This window comes from Saccoglossus kowalevskii, chromosome 16, assembly GCF_978046115.1.
Source record: "Saccoglossus kowalevskii chromosome 16, keSacKowa6.1, whole genome shotgun sequence".
In the NCBI taxonomy this organism is placed as follows: Eukaryota; Metazoa; Hemichordata; class Enteropneusta; family Harrimaniidae; genus Saccoglossus; species Saccoglossus kowalevskii.
Window position 1 is genome coordinate 31484826 of NC_140656.1, and position 20957 is coordinate 31505782.

The following is a 20957-nucleotide window of genomic DNA, read 5'->3' on the forward strand; positions in this document are numbered from 1 at the left end:
ACGTCACGTGACTGCTAAATAAACAAAATCGATTGTTCTGCTATTTTTACTGCTACTAGAAAACGAAAACAGTTAGCCAACATATTTTTATGAGAAAAGGAAGACTACAATGTTCTTAACAATAATGTAAAAGAGATAGTTTCTGAATTGTTTGGTTCTTTTACAAAGTGGTGGAGAAGAATTCTGTAATAAATTAGAGTGCTCTTTTTTCACAGGTCTATTAGTAATGAAATATTACTGATACTTGAAAAATATTTTACATTTTGTTTTCAATTGATCTTGAGTTCAATCTCTGAAAAAATCAATGAAATCGGACAAGAACTGTTCGCGTAATCGTGATTTTTGTGGTTTTAGACACGTTACGTTTCAAGTGGCTGAAAAGACTCAAAAACCAAAAGTAGCACAGTCGAGAGGATATTTTCTGTTCAGCGCATCGTATTCAGTTAATTTTTGATTTTTAGGATAGCTACTGTGTTGGTTTTATAAAAATCAAAACAACCCGTTTGGTACAGGGCCGATAAAGTATGAAAAAATCGATAATTTGAAAAAAGCAACGTGAAAACGAAGTATGGCCGCCCTTGAATAAACAGTGTAATCCCGTTATCAATTTAAGTTTATTTGCTTGACAAGCTTAGTTTCGAGTGTTATCCCATATCACAACAAACTTGGCAATTGTTTATGTACAAACGTGATATGTGACCGTTAAACTTGAACAGTGTCGTGTCTACGCTCCCTTTCTTGCAACTTTCTCGTAAGCCATGGCACCTGAACCGAGCGAAAGTGTCACCAGAGCAGAACTACATAATGAGATGCGAGTACTCGAAAAAGCTACGCTTTTTATTTTTACTAAATATCGGCGATGACACTTTTGTTGTTGAATATCAATTAAAAATCGTATTTGAAGTAAAAAAGGGCCTACTATTTGCTGACTGAATCCGCTTGGAAGCAAGCCAGTCAAGCTTGCCGACAGTACTGCCGTGAATTACAGGTCGTCGTTTTTGCTCTATAACTCGTTACAATCGGAGTTTCGTTTAGTTTAGTTTTGTCGACTTGCAGTACGATTGTTATAAAATTATTACCAGCACAAAACAGTTTTCATTTCCAAGAGCTAAGAATGTACGTGTAACTGCTTTTTCTACGAACCACCGATGCGTCACTAAAATTTGAAAGTCAGTCTGCCGTCCCACATGACACAATGGACCTGATTAGTCGATTTTTGACTACCTCGTATTCTTAGCCAATCCGCGTGCAAGTGCTATGTTCGAAAGGCCGCATGTGCGCCGGAAACTAAAGTGAGATTCCCAGCCATAACGAGATTCTTCATTGATATTTATTTTCCCCTTTTTGCACCGAGAACATTTACAGTGGTCAGCCAGATTCGAAATCATTACATCCAGGCCGGCGAGCCTCGTGTTATTCGCTTCACCGCAAGCGTTACCAGATACTGCAGACTTCGCTGACGATATTTTTCGTTTCGACATCATGCTCATCCTGTATGTTGATGTTGTGTCGTCATCCTCCAGTGACAGTTTAGTGGTGTCCTCATCGTCAGCATTCGAGGTAGTTACGGTGGTGTCTTCAGTCTCCAGTCTCCAGTGCGGTAGAGCAGATGCCACTTTGGTTTTCACTCGACTTGTCTGTTGTCGACTCGTCCGACTTTGTTTCGTGGAAGGACTGTGTTTCGTAGTAACAAATACGGTTTCTGCTATTCAGAAACTTGCAGGTTTCGCCTGTCATTGGAACACTCTTTTTCCAATTTTTTCCCTGTGCCCTTTTTCAAAATAAACTTGGTCAAAACAAAATAAATGAACAATAATATATAGTAGAGAAAAGCGATGCGATGAACTATCAGCAACGAGTGAGTGTATCCGGTCATTTGACCGGACGCGTACACGCGATGTTTATTTGCGGGATTAAGCTAATTACAAATGTTATTGTTTTGGCTCAGAGGGGCTTAGCCGAAGTGCACATTCCACGGGATTTCCGTTAATTGTAAATTATTTTTTATTTTTTAAAAAGACATTTTTTCTTGAAATAAAAACGTGATTTAATAAAAAAAACAAGGTCGTATGGCTGCCTATAGATATAAGTCACCATTTAATAAAAGAAAAAAAAAATGAAGAAAAAAATCACCACGAAAGTCTACTACATCCTTAATAGCCACTTTCATCACTTTTAAATGTCATAAATCCTAGTACACATCACAAACATACACAAATTGAACATTTTAATTTACCTTTTTATTCATAACAGAAACAGTAGTCAAATAATAGTCAAGTCTAGGAAATTATGCTGATTAAAAATAAATTTGTTTTTGATTTTCATACCACTAAAAGTACCAGGATGTGTGACCTTTAGAAGTCATGAAAGTGACCTATTTTGGTTGATGTTCCTTATTGAAAAGAAAAAAACCTAGTTACAGTGTTTTTATCAATTGAACTTTTCAACTCTATGCAGCCATTGACAAAAACCCACTCATTATACAACCACCCAAACACTAAAATATATTAAATTTTCTTCTAACAATGCATCACCCCTAGAAATAATTATTGTGATCCAGTAAAGGCAGGATAATGTATTCCTTGACAATTGATGAAAGTCATTGATTAATTTGACTCATTTCTAGGCCAGTTTGTGTCAGTTTCATTGACCCATCATTTTCAACCATTGGCCAGTTTGTATCAATTTCATTGGCCCATCATTTTCAACCATTGGTCAGTTTGTATCAATTTCATTGACCCATTATTTTTAGCCATTGCCCAGTTTGTGTCAATTTCATTGACCCACCATTTTCAGCCATTGGCCAGTTTGTGGCAATTTCATTGACCCTTCATTTCTAGCCATTGGCCAGTTTGTGGCAATTTCATTGACCCACCATTTCTCGCCAATGGCCAGTTTGTCAATTTCATTGCTTCTATCATTTTTAGCCACTGGCCAGTTTGGTAAATTTTTTTTTTTAAATTCTGCAAAAAAATAAGCATGTTCCTAATCTTAATTAGGAAAGATGTGACAAACAATGCTGAACAGTGCAATGAAGAAGAGAATGATTGCTATAAAATCCATGGCGGAATTCTGATCGATTCTTAGTGACACCAAAAACTGAATAATCTCAGAATCACTGTCAAATTGAGTGTTTGTCTGGATTTTTTTTATTAATAATTATTAATGTGATGTAATTCAACTAATTTTTGTTACTTCAGGTACTCATTCATATTTTTATGATTTATCAAAACTTTAGATTAACTGATTCTTGTTTCAATATTCTAATTTCAGTGAAAAATTTACAAGGTTTTGTCAATGGAAAAATGTAGAATTGAATATTAATGTAAGTATTTGTATGATGATTTTCATTTTTCAAAATTTATATAAAAAATTAAAATTGCCAATACCGTATTTGTCTTCAGTTAAGCGCCACCTTCAATTAGGCGCCAGTGCCACAAAAACTTTGTATTTTACACCTCAATTAAGCGCCAGACAAAGTTGAAATTTTGGCACGTAATGATCGTGAATTGGGCGCCGGCGGATCGACTACCGGTTACCGGTTCGTAGCGATGGACGCGATCGCGGAAGTCCCTCGCTGTTACTGTTCGAATGGCTTTTATGTAAAAAAAATTGGTTTTGTTTCTAACAATTTTTAAGAAATCGGTCTATAGTCTCTTGAAACATGTCTTTTTAGTCTACTGTAGAAAATATCAGCGTGGTTTTTAATTTCGCAGTAAGTCCATATAAACGAAATTAAAACAACGCGAAAATGTTCTGTTTCAAATGCGCTGTTGTCACAGTAAACAGTGTTAAATTATTCTTTAAATGCTCAGTTTACTTTCCAAAAATAACTAATTTCTTGATTTGAAAAAAAAATCATGCCGTTTTTCCCACCAAAATCAAAGCCAAAATATCGCAAACATCGGCAAATCACTTCCGCATTGCGTTCATACATTATTTAAATGAGCTATGGTAATTTGATCACGTTGGCATCATCCAGCATTTTGATTGGTTAATTAACGACTTGACCTATCAGGTCAAAAAACGCGTTCCAGGTCAAGTCCTAGACAGGAAGCATGGCAGACATCGAATCGCGCCGAGCGTTTACATGCGACCAGAATCATTCGCTTACGATGAAATTAAGTTGAATTTTACTTGCATTTTATTTTTTGTACGTTATTATAACTACTACTGAGTAATAATCGTAACCGTGGAATGCAGCATGACCGGATTTTGCTACCGTGATCATTGACTACTAAGCGTTGAATTTGTGTTTGTTTTATTTTTCTGTTGATTGTACGGCAAACTGTGAATGTTTTCTAAAGAATGATATTTTTTGTATAACTTTCTAAACTGTCTGAAAACGGGTCATTTACTCAGTATTTAAAATAAAGGCTACAGTGACTAAGCGTCAGACTGTAATGTAAAATATTGTCAATAATCTATCACCAGAATGAAGCAAAAACAATGGCTTGTAACACAGTTACCGGTACTAGAACTTGAAGTGCTTGAAATAAGCGCCATTTAAAACAAAGTTGCTCAAATTTAACCACAAATAAGCGCCACCATGACATGAAAGTGTAACAAAGTGGCGCCTAATTGAAGACAAATACGGTATACGTTAATAGTGTTCATTTGCATTTTCTGATACATCTGTCGGCCATCTTGGAATATCAGGAGTATCATTTTGTATTTGAAAAACATTAGAGCAAGCATGTGATGTTTTATGATGATACTCTGATAACAGTTTTCTTTTAATCTGTCTCACAGTTAACAATGAATGACTTCAGTGTACATAGAATCATAGGAAGGGGTGGATTCGGTGAAGTATATGGCTGCAGGAAAGCTGATACGGGCAAAATGTGAGTACACTTTTTGGAGAGTTGGGGTACTGCCACTTGATGAATTGGTAAAGAGTGTTTACAATTCAGATGTATTTGACCTCAATTGCTCTATTCACTTTAAAGGACCACGTAGTAGGAGCTTGATCAAGCAGAAAATTACTTACTAATTTGATTGCTAGTGGAAACAAATAAAATACAGTGTGGGTTATAGTGACCCACTAATAATATGAGGTTATTACTAGAATACCTCAAAGTATGCACGAAGACAGTACAGCGGGAGTATCGATCGATGCGCAGCAGATACATCATGGGAATGCTGAAATCCCAAAACAGAATCGGCAAACTTCTATGTGTGGAGTCCGGTCAAACTCTGGTGGCAGCCATATTTGTTTTTATTATTAAAAGACACTTACCGTTAAAATCCTATTATAAACCGCATACCTAATAGTAACCGCACCCCCGATTTTGGCTTCAGTGTTAAAGAGTTCTCAACAAAAATTGAAAACATGAAAAGTACCTATTACTAACCGCACCCCCAATTCAACAAGACCGTGACCGACTTTGTTTCAACGAGCTGGTACATTGTTTCTAATCCTATTCATTTGTTTCGACAACGTGCCTAAAAATATTCACACCTCTTTATTGTTCAGTAGTGTTAGGATGTCAAACTGCTTTTGTCTTGTGACAACTTTTGTCAATACTCCTTATGAATACGTCCGTGTGTCGCAAGTTTTCAACAATGAGCTGTTCTCACCGAAAAACTGTTAAATTCTTTTTCAATGCTCAGTTTATCTTTCGAAAACAACTAATTTCTTGATTTAAAAAAAAAGTCGTGTCGTTTTCCCATGGAAATCAAAGCCAAAAGATTGCACTACATTATCGGTAAATTGCTTCCGGGTTTCGTTCACCATGAAGTCGGTGACCTGTCATTAACATATTTAAATGAACTAAGGTAATTTGAACACGTGGGCACCATCCAGTATTTCGATTGGTTAATTAGCGACTTGACCTCTGGGCTCTCTCTGGAATTGGCTAGGTAATAGTAAATTTACTAATCAAGAAAAAAAAGTATTAGTAAACTTTGTCTGGAAACTGCAGAGCATTTTCCCGTGACCGAGCACAACGGGGAAGAGAGAAGGAGAGGGAGGTGTCCCCTCTGTCGTCCGCCGAAAACAAGAACAGCATGCTGAAAATGGTGCTTGCTGGTGCAACCTGAGCTCTAATTTTGTGTGTAATTTCATGACATCAAATTAGGCAGTCTGCTCCACAAAATGTACCATTTATGATGGTACAACAAAACATCACAACAAAATATGCAATGTAGACACCAGAACCTTTATTTGAATAACTCAGTATTAATTAAACATATTCATGATAAGCTCACATTGTTAACAGTGGGGAAAATAGTCATCATTCAAAAGTACACTAAGTTCACTGCCTAGAAAACAAGTCATCCTGTGAATAAATTTTCACGGGAAATTTCTCAGAAAAAAACTCTATGCCAATCAATATTATTATGAAGTAATCTCCCGTGCTCATCATGCAAACCCGCATGTTGACGTTTATGACGACACAAAATGACTATTTATTTTCATCGAAATTTCTGATGGAATCATAGCCATATGTTGCCGACCGCATTATTTACGTGACAGACACTGGCCGGCCCATGTTCGACATACAACAACAAAAGTAAAAACAAGACGTTCGAGTGAAATCGGTAGGGCAAAATTAGATTGTATGTCGCACCAAAGAGCTACGGAACCGCAGCTAACCTTCCATTATTTCTGAAATCGTGCTGCAGTACGATCAACTTTCCGTTTCTTGGTGCTGTCCGGGTTAGGACACCCATGGGTTTCTGGTTCTGAACACGATTTAGCGGTTTCTCCATCTCGTCGTGAAAAATACTCGTCGAGCAGTTGTCTGCTTCTTTTTGACGTACTTGTAGTCTCCATTTTCAATAAATAAACAAATCACGTGTTTGAGGGCGACATGAAACCGTCCCATACTGAGAGTAAAGTCGCGGGGTATCTTGAAACACATGTCGACTAAACTACGCATGTGCGATGACACCAAAATATATTTAGAGTGGGAAAAATACGTTCAGTGGCAGTTCCGTATTGATCGCGATTACCATGTAACAATTGTTGCAATCTTAGAAGTAACGGGACATTGTTTAACTTTAAAATGGCAATCACTCAAACCGTAACACGCGTGATGATCACAGTCGAGTCTTGACAATTAAATGAGGGCGATTTGCGAGGGTATTTTGTACAAAATGTGTTCGTAAATCCTACTAATAGATATTTATTTTGTTCGTAAATCTTGTCCAAATTTCGTAATTTACGACATTTGCGAGCGACAGCGAGAGCACAGGACCTACCCGGTCAAGTAATGTCTCGTGTGCATTCAAACTACATGGCGGATGTCGCATCGATCGTTTACACGTGACCGAAATAATTTGCTTACGGTGAAACTAAGTTGAATTTTACTTGCATTTGATAACAATTCAATGAATTTATTTTTCGTGCGTTGTTATAATCACTACTGAGTAATAATCAACAATTTCAACAGTTCGAAAACAAGTAAGTTATTCACTTGTGAGCCGAAGCATGGCCGGATTGCGTTACCGTACCCACGGTATCGTACCTTTTTTTAGTGCCTTACCATGATCATTTTCTACTAAGCAATGTATTAATGTTTGTTTTTATTTGAAACTCCTATCAGAATATACTTTCCGTTACGAAGAAAATAAAAAAAAAATGCATATTACATTAAATATACCGAGTATTTTTTTTTCATGTGAACAGTTTTTTTGTGACGTGGCGCTTATCACTCTTCCCTGACATCTAAATTGGAGTTGCGCTTATATTCAAAAGATTGTACGGTGTATTGTTTGTTTTGTGCAAGTGATGTGGGGGGAAAATGACCACGCCCATTTAGTGATTGCAATATGTCCCTAATATAAACCGCACCCCGAACTTGAGCTGTTGATAAACCGCGGTTTTTAATAGGATTTTAACGGTATACATGTAATCATTCCATATTTGGAATTCGCATTTCCTTATATGGTAGAATGAAAATACCCCGTAAAATAACAGAAAAATTACGGCACGCTGTAACTTATGGCATTACAATGACAGATGTATAATAATACTTAATAGTATAATTATTCAAATATTTTATCATTTTGAGATTTATATTCAATGCATTCAGTTTAATTTAGTTGAAAGTTTCTGAACTACTTTCCAATAGACTATTACATAATACTTTCTGTTTGAATTTTATATGTACGCTACCTTAATGTATTAATGAAACTGTCACATCGTATGATAAAGAAACGGATTGCGTAAAAGATAGATAAATATCCCATAGGAGATATCTAAAGTCTGGCTGTCTCTATTAATACTTGTGTATAATTGAATGAGTTTTGCAGCTGTTTTTATACTGTCAACAGTGATCATCGTCAAATTGACAATTTTTGTTTGTCATTGCTTCACATGTAATAAATAATGGAAGTTGAAAAGTATTGTGGGTAATATATTTGTTTTTGTCAAAACCATATGCTTGTTATTAATCAACAAAATATTTTTATTCAATCTTTCTAAAATTTATATTTTTATAATCAATTGATTGATTTTGATAATTCAGGCAGGATTTTTTTAGAGATATATGGGGAAAATGTTACGTTTAAGGCTGATCAATATGTCATACACATTGCACGTAGGTGGGGGATCGGAACGTAGGTGGGGATCGGAACGTAGGTGGGGGATCGGAACGTAGGTGGGGATCGGAACGTAGGTGGGGGATCGGAACGTAGGTGGGGGATCGGAACGTAGGTGGGGGATCGGAACGTAGGTGGGGGATCGGAATGTAGGTGAGGGATCGGAACGTAGGTGGGGGATCGGAACGTAGGTGGGGGATCGGAACGTAGGTGGGGGATCGGAATGTAGGTGGGGGATCGGAACGTAGGTGGGGGATCGGAATGTAGGTGAGGGATCGGAACGTAGGTGGGGGATCGGAACGTAGGTGGGGGATCGGAACGTAGGTGGGGGATCGGAACGTAGGTGAGGGATCGGAATGTAGGTGAGGGATCGGAACGTAGGTGGGGGATCGGAACGTAGGTGGGGGATCGGAACGTAGGTGGGGGATCGAAACGTAGGTGGGGGATCGGAACGTAGGTGGGGGATCGGAACGTAGGTGGGGGATCGGAACGTAGGTGGGGGATCGGAACGTAGGTGGGGGATCGAAACGTAGGTGGGGGATCGGAACGTAGGTGGGGGATCGGAACGTAGGTGGGGGATCGGAATGTAGGTGGGGGATCGAAACGTAGGTGGGGATCGGAACGTAGGTGGGGGATCGGAACGTAGGTGGGGGATCGGAACGTAGGTGGGGGATCGGAACGTAGGTGGGGATCGGAACGTAGGTGTGGGGATCGGAACGTAGGTGGGGGATCGGAACGTAGGTGGGGGATCGGAACGTAGGTGGGGGATCGGAACGTAGGTGGAGGATCGAAACGTAGGTGGGGATCGGAACGTAGGTGGGGGATCGGAACGTAGGTGGGGGATCGGAACGTAGGTGGGGATCGGAACGTAGGTGGGGGATCGGAACGTAGGTGGGGGATCGGAACGTAGGTGGGGGATCGGAATGTAGGTGGGGGATCGGAACGTAGGTGGAGGATCGAAACGTAGGTGGGGGATCGGAACGTAGGTGGGGGATCGGAACGTAGGTGGGGGATCGGAACGTAGGTGGGGATCGGAACGTAGGTGGGGGATCGGAACGTAGGTGGGGGATCGGAACGTAGGTGGGGGATCGGAACGTAGGTGGGGGATCGGAACGTAGGTGGAGGATCGAAACGTAGGTGGGGATCGGAACGTAGGTGGGGGATCGGAACGTAGGTGGGGGATCGGAACGTAGGTGGGGGATCGGAACGTAGTAGGGGGATCGGAACGTAGGTGGAGGATCGAAACGTAGGTGGGGATCGGAACGTAGTAGGTGGGGGATCGGAACGTAGGTGGGGGATCGGAACGTAGGTGGGGGATCGGAACGTAGGTGGGGGATCGGAACGTAGGTGGGGGATCGGAACGTAGGTGGGGGATCGGAATGTAGGTGGGGGATCGGAATGTAGGTGGAGGATCGAAACGTAGGTGGGGATCGGAATGTAGGTGGGGGATCGGAATGTAGGTGGGTGAGCGGAACGTAGGTGGGGGATCGGAACGTAGGTGGGGATCGGAACGTAGGTGGGGGATCGGAACGTAGGTGGGGATCGGAACGTAGGTGGGGGATCGGAACGTAGGTGGGGGATCGGAACGTAGGTGGGGGATCGGAACGTAGGTGGGGGATCGGAACGTAGGTGGGGGATCGGAACGTAGGTGGGGATCGGAACGTAGGTGGGGGATCGGAACGTAGGTGGGGGATCGGAACGTAGGTGGGGGATCGGAACGTAGGTGGGGGATCGGAACGTAGGTGGGGGATCGGAACGTAGGTGGGGGATCGGAACGTAGGTGAGGGATCGGAACGTAGGTGGGGGATCGGAACGTAGGTGGGGGATCGGAACGTAGGTGGGGGATCGGAACGTAGGTGGGGGATCGGAACGTAGGTGGGGGATCGGAACGTAGGTGGGGGATCGGAACGTAGGTGGGGGATCGGAACGTAGGTGAGGGATCGGAACGTAGGTGGGGGATCGGAACGTAGGTGAGGGATCGGAACGTAGGTGGGGGATCGGAACGTAGGTGGGGGATCGGAACGTAGGTGGGGGATCGGAACGTAGGTGGGGGATCGGAACGTAGGTGGGGGATCGGAACGTAGGTGGGGGATCGGAACGTAGGTGGGGGATCGGAACGTAGGTGGGGGATCGGAACGTAGGTGAGGGATCGGAACGTAGGTGGGGGATCGGAACGTAGGTGGGGGATCGGAACGTAGGTGGGGGATCGGAACGTAGGTGGGGGATCGGAACGTAGGTGGGGGATCGGAACGTAGGTGGGGGATCGGAACGTAGGTGGGGGATCGGAACGTAGGTGAGGGATCGGAACGTAGGTGGGGGATCGGAACGTAGGTGAGGGATCGGAACGTAGGTGGGGGATCGGAACGTAGGTGGGGGATCGGAACGTAGGTGGGGATCGGAACGTAGGTGGGGGATCGGAACGTAGGTGAGGGATCGGAACGTAGGTGGGGGATCGGAACGTAGGTGGGGGATCGGAACGTAGGTGGGGGATCGGAACGTAGGTGGGGGATCGGAAGTAGGTGGGGGATCGGAACGTAGGTGGGGGATCGGAACGTAGGTGGGGGATCGGAACGTAGGTGGGGGATCGGAACGTAGGTGGGGGATCGGAACGTAGGTGGGGGATCGGAACGTAGGTGGGGGATCGGAAGTAGGTGGGTAAGCAGAAATAGGTTATGGAAACATGACGTAGAAGCAATGTGTTGGGGAACTAAATTAAAAAAAAAACAATAGAAAAGGGGTCATAGACCTGGTTATGAGTATATTGTGGATTTCTGAATTAGTATTTTGTTGTATGATAGTGATATTCTCATGTATTAATTCCACTGCATTCACTTCAAATCCACCAGTATTTGTAGAACTATTGATCAAACAAATTCATTTGAATGATCCTGATACAATGTTTGATTTTATTCTGTTTATACTCACCTTGATTTACATGCAGGTATGCAATGAAGTGTCTTGACAAAAAGAGAATCAAAATGAAGCAAGGAGAAACACTAGCACTCAATGAGCGAATAATGTTGTCCCTAGTTAGCGAGGTGAGGTAATTTCATTAAATTTTAATAAATGAATTGCAGTATTTTTAAATTCCTCATACTGAGTTTGTTTCAAAACAAAATATTGTTTTTTTTTCTTTTTTAATGTGAGTTTCAAGTTTCAACTTTGTTTGGTTTTTGATATGCACATGTGATAAATTAAATGAAAACAAAGACTCATTTTTATCTGAAACATTTGCGAGTAATTTCAATTTGTTTGTTTTAGTTCATCATGTGTATCTTTATGCGATTTGAGTGTGAACTTGAAAAATGTACATACATGTTTTTTTTAAAGAGGCCATTTTGAATATTTTCATTCCCAACTTTTCTTCAGCTAACATTAATTTCATTATCAAACAAAAAGCTCAGACAGCAGTGTAATTTAATTTCAAGTAAACATACAGTAGTTCTGAAAATTATTCGGACAGTCACTTTGCAAGATGACTCGCAGCTTTGTCAAACACTTGGTGATTGCTTTGTTCTAGACTTGGTGTACCACTTGACATACAGTGTGCTATGGGGGATTCACTGTTTTATAGACGTAATCAACATGATGTATAATTTATGTATTCTAGTATATGTATTCAAGAACTATTCTTCATTTCTTATGGCTCTACATTCTATGTAATTCAGGAAATATTAAAACATATGAAAATAACCTATGAACACCTATTAATTTGTATAATGTTGGAATGATGTAAAATATGTCAATGGAACAGTGCTGTCAAGTCCAGATTGAACAGAAAACAAAGTGTTTTGCAGAGATACTAGCCATCTTGCTGTAAACTAGCTGTCGGAATCATTCTTAGAATGGCTGTAAAACGTTTTATTTGGAGACGTTTGCAACTTGGAACTCATTTTGTATGTTCTCTTGAAGGAGATGACTGCGTAAACAACAAAAACATTCACAAATGTAGGAGAATACAATTTACAGTCTTTTATATCACTTTTCATCAGTATTATGTAGTCAGCCATCTTAACTCTCCAGCAAAGGATTGTGGGTAAAGTATGACATTGCTACTGTAGTGAAAAATTGGAAAAATGATTTCACATTTGTTTATCGTACCATACATATACAATGGTTGTCATGGCAACATAACTGAAAATGTTTATTCTTGAATTTATTATAAAAAAGCTCAATTCTTTGTATATTTTGTACAATTTATCGATGAGAGTAGCTTATACAGGTTATGTACAACATGTTGACTGCAAAAACAAAAGAGAACAAACAAGTGATATACTATTTTCAGTGACCAAAATTATGATATAACTTTTTGGAAATTTTTTTTTCTTTGCGACATTTTAATTTCCTTTATTATAATTATATATATAATATAATATTCTAACTAGAAATTTGAATTCTCATCAGTATTTCTACAGTTAGAGATGAAATGATTTTCTTAATTGTTTACAAACTTGGAGCTATGATCATGTCATACTCTTCCCATAATCCTTTGCTGGGGAACCAAGATGGTGGAGTACATAGGTATATACTGATGAAATGTTGAATATCTAGAGAATGAAAAACTATAATTGTATTCTCTTACATTTATGAAGATTTTCATTTAGTATCATTATGTTGTTTGCCCTGTCTTCTCCTTTAAGTATCAGGTGTAATTATATAAAAAATCATTCAGTTGAATGCTGTAAACCAGTGAAGATCATGAATTTTTTAGATGTGAGAATTAAACTGTTTGTTTTGTATTATGAATGTATATTCCCTTGTTTCCTTACCTGATTGAAGTCATGCCTGTTGATTGGAATGTTGAAAGACACAGTCTGCATTGTGTATTTGTTGTTTGTTCCATTCTCTGCATTTGTCTGTTTAAATCTTTAACAGCCGGATTCATTTTCTCCCTATCAAAATTATGGTTAAGTTTTTTTGTTAAATGTAGTTTTTCTTCAAAAAATGATTATTTTTAATCAGACAAAATGAATATGGTATTGATTATACATTTTGAAGAAAAATGTCAAAATTTTGGTCGCTATTAATTGAAAAAGCAGATTTTGATAGGGACTAACTTCTGTTGAAAGTTGAAAATGGTTGTGAAAGGGTTGAATCATTCATTCATTTTTTTTTCATGAAATTATTATTAATTTTTAAAACTCATGTTAATTATATCTTTATTATTACAGATGTCAAATCTTACAGCCAAATTCATATTGTTGTTGCTTTTTTGTTGTTGCTGTAGTTATTCTTTATCGTCTTTTCAAAATCCAGTTGTGTTTGTACTTTTGGTTTAATAAAAATACTATTCATTGAGGGAAAATAAAGACAAAATCTCTGATGATGCTGCATTTTAAATTAAAACTGTCACTAATTTGGTACCTGTGTTATTTTTGTTCTCAACGAAAAGCAACAAGTTATGTTTGTGATTGTTAGCATGTTGGTTATAGCATGCCTGATTACCATGCCTTACAAGTACATGTACTGTATTTCCTCTATTACAATCACATATGCAAAATATAGTGCATGTGCTGTATATCCTTTATCAAAAAAATCAATTCATGAAAGATATTTGCATTTATTCAATGCAAGCATTCAACGATTGTCACAGATCAAGTTTGGACTCTTCCCATTTGTTTACATTGCAACAATGTAGTATTTGACAGAATTGGAATTTACATTTCAAGTCCATTTGATGGTTTGGCTTGTGTAAAGTGCATCACTATATTTTGATAAATTATGATTATGATTCGGGACCTTTTTTGTCATGTTAGCTTTGTACAGTCACTTGATTCAAGCATGTCTGCTTCTATAAGGGGAAATACAAAAGTCTGCTACCAGCATGCTCTCTGATTTTGTATCTAATTAACAAACACTCTTCTGTATTACAATTGAACCACTATAATATCTAGGTGGACAGTCCATTTATAGTGTGCTTGACCTATGCATTCCATACGCCTGAGAAGCTTTCTTTTCTACTGGATTTGATGAGTGGTAAGGACCCCTATGATGACTGTGTATCCTCCCCTATTTCAACACTTGTTTCTGTCACAGACAAGTTATTTATGAGATATCGGCAAAATAACAATATTCTGGTCAATGTTTACTGAATCCTTAAATGAAAGTTATTCTGTATTCTCACTCTGAAAAACTAAACGGTGTTGTTTTATGCTTATTCTCATGGATAGCGTGTCTCTGTTTTGCAGGTACATGTATCACTACTTACATACCTACACACACAGACAGACAGCCAGACAGTCCTGTATCTAATCAGGCTACAGTTAGCTAGATTAGATAGATGGGCTAAGATTTTGTGACACTTGTTCTCCGTAGGTGGACAGTCCTTTCATAGTATGTATGACATACGCCTTCCAAACACCAGAGAAGCTGTGTTTCATATTGGATTTGATGAATGGTAAGATGGCATCAACATTTAAAACGGATTCCTCTTACTCAGCTTCCTGTCTAGATTTTCACCACTGCCTGTCAGCCAATTGGGCGTGAATTCAAATTATCTGTTGCTTGGTTTTTTCACATCCTCTTCTAAGTAATCAATATTCTGTAAACCCACTCCAATTCCACAAGAGACAAATTTCCAAAAATGTTGTAAAAAAATCGTATTCCTTTGTGACAATTTCTTTGGGGTCTTACGACACAAAGTGTCAGTGACTTTTACAAATCACAAACATTTCTAGCAGCAAATATTAATTGGTTTACAGTATATTTTCATTTGATAATTTGCTACTTTCAATATAAATAATGGTTTTGAAAAGTTCCTGAACAATATATTCACTCCTGTTGTCTGAATAATTTAGACCATATATCAGTTGTCAGATATCGAAACAGCAATGATGAAAATCTTGTTTTAGCCCCTTTCTACTCTTTATTATAATAGAATGTAGTTTATTCATTTTCTTATCTATACTAATCTGCATACAGTGCATTTATCTTGTATATATCTTCACACTAACATACTCCATGCTTCATCATTGATTGGAAATGATGGACTATATTTATATGATTGTCTTTATATTTCATATTTCCTCTATTAGAAGTGCAACTCTAAAAACACTGAAAGTGACCTAACAGTGTGTATTTCTTTTAAATATAATTGCATTCTGATAGTATGAAATATGGTAATACATTGTTCACTCGAGACCACGAAAAAAGAAGATGATTTTAGTCATCATGTGTCAGTAACCAATTTTTTTTTCACTAATGGATGCCAGTTAAGGTCACCAGGTGCTTGTGTTCTACCAGGCCTGCTTGACACCAAGATAGCGCATTCAATTGTCATTATGATATCATTTAGAATGTAAACATGTAAACTAAAGTTTGAATATGTATGTTATTTTAGTTTATGCCTACTTGTTTGTCCAAATCAAACATTAATAACATTTACATAATGCCAAGTAACATCAATCAATACCACACCATCACATGATGGGGTTTGCCATATTATTGCCGACTGTTATAATCGTATTTTTGTCGTCATGCTATTTTTACCTTCTTCTTGAAAACTACCAGCTCAATTGCTTTGATACTTGGTATGTAGATACCATGAGTGGATGTCTATGAGATTTGTAACCAGTTAACAGTTTTAATTGCTATGGCAACAGCCTTTAAGCTACCATGGCAAGAACATTGAGAGAACAATAACCATTGCCGCAAAGCTATTTCAACCATGAGTTGCTTGTTTCTTTTTTGCAGTTTTATTCATTACACCATTTCTATGATGCAATTTTGTTTCTGAAAGTTTATTGTTACAAAATTTATTTCAATTGGAATATTATTAAATAATGCTGAAAGGCAATGACCCAATCTATATATATATATATATATATACTACTGATGCATTGTGGGTAGGTATACAGTGACAGTCACATCAGGCAAGCAAGACCTGTATGAACTGAGTAATAGACAATTAGCCAATCAGACAGTGACAAATAGATTCTTAAGAAAGATCACAAGAGCATGGCTAGAAGTGATCCCCTTCCGTGCATTGCAGTTGTTCCACTTCAGAGTACAGTGCGTTAAAACATCATAATTCACCTCACATGTCTACAACTTGAGAAATTAATTACTGATAATCAATGGCATAGCTTCACTCATGGATGTTGTTTCCATGGCAATGAAATGAGGATTCCCAGGGCTTCTACTTGAATTGAATTATTGCGTGACAATATATTAGTTTTTCAATTTGACTTAAAAGTACAGTAACTATGACGATATGCTAGGTATAAATTCTTTGGCAGAATCCCAATTTCTATTAAGTGTGTTAACGCACTTAATATGACCAAATAGCGATGCAAGCAATATTTTATTAAAAGACACGCATCCATCATTCATTAGGGGACATACATTTGTGGTCGATCATTATAAAGCGATTCGTATTCGAAATCAGATACTGCTCATTCGCTTATAGAAGATAATTTGGTACCGATGGTCATTAGTACAGATAATAATTCAAAGACGTATCATCGTTTTAATATATTAATACAACATCAAATAATAAAACTGATACTAGTATATAGATAATGACGTTATAATGACAAAAATAAAAATACTAGTATATTTCTGTATTTATCCTTTATCTGTATTAGTGTTCTCATCTCTTTACACAAATGTGCCATACATAGGCCGCTAATATTTCTATAATTCTAGTTATATTTGATGTAAAGGGTGCTATTTTTAAAATTTAGATAAACAAAACGGTGCTATGTTTGTAATAAACAAAGGGAATAACATGTTTACACTGTTGTCCTCGGCTATTATGTCAGTTGTTTACTTAATAATGTAATGTTTATTGATCAATAACTTGTATATATATATATATATATATATGATGACTTATTAGTAATCTAAAGTTTTGCCAACAAATTCCCGTAATCTCACTTCATTGATGCGTGCGCTTCAAAAACTGCTATAACTGACAAGTATATTTTGTGACACGGGTTGATTTGTGGGAAACAAATTGACTGTATATTTGCCAATATTTAACATTCATTTAATGATTCCAATTTCACACACTTGTTGTTTACTAACTGTGAAAATCCATAGAACACCAACAATCCAGTGATGTTTAAGGTTCTATGGAATTCCTAGATCCCAGCAATGTTGAGGTTTTAGAAGACTTTCAGACCCAGTGATATTAAGGCTCTTGAGAACTCCCAAAACCTAGTGATATTAAGGCCCCAGAGAACTCCCAAAACCTAGTGATATTAAGGCTCTTGAGAACTCCCAAAATCTAGTGATATTAAGGCTCTTGAGAACTCCCAAAACCTAGTGATATTAAGGCTCTTGAGAACTCCCAAAACCTAGTGATATTAAGGCCCCAGAGAACCCCCAAAACCTAGTGATATTAATGCTCTTGAGAACTCCCAAAACCTAGTGATATTAAGGCTCTTGAGAACTCCCAAAATCTAGTGATATTAAGGCTCTTGAGAACTCCCAAAACCTAGTGATATTAAGGCCCCAGAGAACTCCCAAAACCTAGTGATATTAAGGCTCTTGAGAACTCCCAAAACCTAGTGATATTAAGGCTCTTGAGAACTCCCAAAACCTAGTGATATTAAGGCTCTTGAGAACTCCCAATACCTAGTGATATTAACGCTCTTGAGAACTCCCAAAACCTAGTGATATTAAGGCTCTTGAGAACTCCCAAAATCTAGTGATATTAAGGCTCTTGAGAACTCCCAAAACCTAGTGATATTAAGGCTCTTGAGAACTCCCAAAACCTAGTGATATTAAGGCCCCAGAGAACTCCCAAAACCTAGTGATATTAAGGCTCTTGAGAACTCCCAAAACCTAGTGATATTAAGGCTCTTGAGAACTCCCAAAACCTAGTGATATTAAGGCTCTTGAGAACTCCCAAAACCTAGTGATATTAAGGCTCTTGAGAACTCCCAAAACCTAGTGATATTAAGGCTCTTGAGAACTCCCAATACCTAGTGATATTAACGCTCTTGAGAACTCCCAAAACCTAGTGATATTAAGGCTCTTGAGAACTCCCAAAATCTAGTGATATTAAGGCTCTTGAGAACTCCCAAAACCTAGTGATATTAAGGCTCTTGAGAACTCCCAAAACCTAGTGATATTAAGGCTCTTGAGAACTCCCAAAACCTAGTGATATTAAGGCTCTTGAGAACTCCCAAAACCTAGTGATATTAAGGCCCCAGAGAACTCCCAAAACCTAGTGATATTAAGGCTCTTGAGAACTCCCAAAACCTAGTGATATTAAGGCCCCAGAGAACTCCCAAAACCTAGTGATATTAAGGCTCTTGAGAACTCCCAAAATCTAGTGATATTAAGGCTCTTGAGAACTCCCAAAACCCAGTGATGTGTATAAGGCTAAAAGCAGGTTAAGATGTTAAGGTCCAAGGTAACTCCAAGAACCCAGTGATATTAAGGTCTTGAAGAATTTTCTAAACTTAGTTACATCAAGGTGCTAAGGAACTGTTAAGAACCCAGGATGCAAGGTCTTAAATAACTCCAAAAACCTGGTTACTCCTAAAACCAAAGTAGTTAGTGTTTATACATTCACATGTATACTTTGTTAATTTAATGAATGTCTAGAAATTATGACCTTCCGGCCTAGATATGTTTCATAAACTTTTGTCAGATTTGTAATAAACCTGGTTCCGCATCTTCAAGAATTCTATGAAACATTGCTGTCCGGAATGGTTACTATGGTTACTTTCTTTTTTTTCTCTCTTTTTTTTTTTAGGTGGGGATCTTCATTATCATCTGTCGCAACACGGAGTGTTTTCAGAAAAACAAGTGCAATTCTATGCTGCAGAAATCATCCTGGGCTTAGAGCACATGCACAACAGATTTGTAGTGTATCGGGACCTAAAACCTGCCAATATCCTATTAGATGAACATGGCCATGTCCGAATCTCAGATTTAGGACTCGCATGTGACTTCTCAAAGAAGAAACCACATGCAAGTGTTGGAACTCACGGTTACATGGCGCCCGAGGTGCTTTCGAAAGGAACAGCGTATGATTCTAGTGCGGATTGGTTTTCATTTGGATGTATGCTTTATAAATTATTAAAAGGGTAAGAAATATGCGATATCTTTGTCAAAATCAAATTTGTAAATATATCAATTTTATCAAAAAAATTTCAATATGATGGGAACTACGAATTTCGCAAGAGTAATTTGCAAAACTTTGTAGTAAACAGTTCTCTGGAGTCATTAAGATATGAAGTCACAATGGCTTTCACAATAATTGTTTCTAGGAATATCTGTAAGCCATCAAATTTCAAGGAAAATATAAGTACAGTATGTCATACCTTGGCATTAACTCGTGCATAAGGTTCCTATAGTCCTGGAGTTGTTTATCTAATCAGCACTGGTAACTAGTCTCAAAGATGTTGAATATACATGTATAAATCCAGACAAGCTACATTGGATTGCTGTAATCTAAGTGAAAGTTGAAAAACATCCATCCCAATGCTATTGTGGACGGAGAAAGTACTACTGGTGATTACAATAATGCTGAGAAGAAATATTTCCACTGTCTGGAATGTTGAAATAAATGCTGGGCGAATGCCTGTCATTGTTGGATGCGTTACTGATTATTCGTTCAATGATTTTCAGCTTGAATGCATGTTATTGATAATTCATTCTTGACCAGATCTTGAAAATGAGAATATGGTAACAATAATGTGTATTTTTTTTTTTGTAATAAGCAATTTAAATGTTGAATGACAAATTGAAGAAGATTTTTGATTTAAACCCCAGCCCAGATCTAGAAGTTATTAAAGTCTAGAACCCTTTGACGTGTAGGCCCCGATTGAAACCATGGTCCTGTTAAAGAGTAGGCCCAGGTTGATGGAAATTTGTTTCCAGTTTGATTGAAATCTTAACCTCATAATGCATGACCAATTTGATAATTGAAATCAAGGCAGAAGTTGGCTAAAATTTAGTCTGGAGTTTAAGTTTGACTGAAATCTCAACCCTGTTTGATTGAAGTCTATACCTAGATCTGCATGTTGATTGAAATCTGAATCTGGGCCCCATTTCATTGACATCTAGAATTCTGGGACCTGTTTAATTTCTAGACCTAGCCTATAGGTTGATTGAAATCCAGGCCCAGGTTGACTAGTATATTAAAGTATATTCTTAGTCAAGTTGATTCTAGAAGCATGTCTATGGAGAAAGGATGTGTTATTTATTGACTTATTACAGACATTTGTAATTGATAAGTTACATTTTAAAGTAATACACAACAGTTATTGTAACGCGTTTCTTTTGGTCTCTACATAGAGGCCTGAAATTTAACAAAGTCTAAATCAAAGTTTGCGGAAGCACCTCCACCCTATCCTACCTACAAAAAGCTAGAAGCAATAGGAATATTATTAGATACATTGTTTGTTTGTTATAAAAAGCTGGGTGTGTGCTATATTTCCCATTTCTATGAA

The 20957-nt window shown here is 38.1% G+C and overlaps 1 protein-coding gene across 4 annotated transcripts in view; it reads left to right on the top strand.

Moving 5' to 3' along the window:
* Positions 1 to 20957, top strand: part of LOC100366720 (G protein-coupled receptor kinase 3-like) — a 151350-nt gene that overhangs the window by 109746 nt on the left and 20647 nt on the right. For all 4 annotated transcript variants that reach the window (XM_085491369.1, XM_085491368.1, XM_085491371.1 and 1 more), the window contains exons 7-11: positions 3274 to 3325; positions 4753 to 4844; positions 11489 to 11585; positions 14863 to 14944; positions 19256 to 19589. In XM_085491369.1, the coding sequence (XP_085347495.1) occupies positions 3274 to 3325; positions 4753 to 4844; positions 11489 to 11585; positions 14863 to 14944; positions 19256 to 19589 (657 nt within the window). The remainder of the gene's footprint in view (positions 1 to 3273; positions 3326 to 4752; positions 4845 to 11488; positions 11586 to 14862; positions 14945 to 19255; positions 19590 to 20957) is intronic.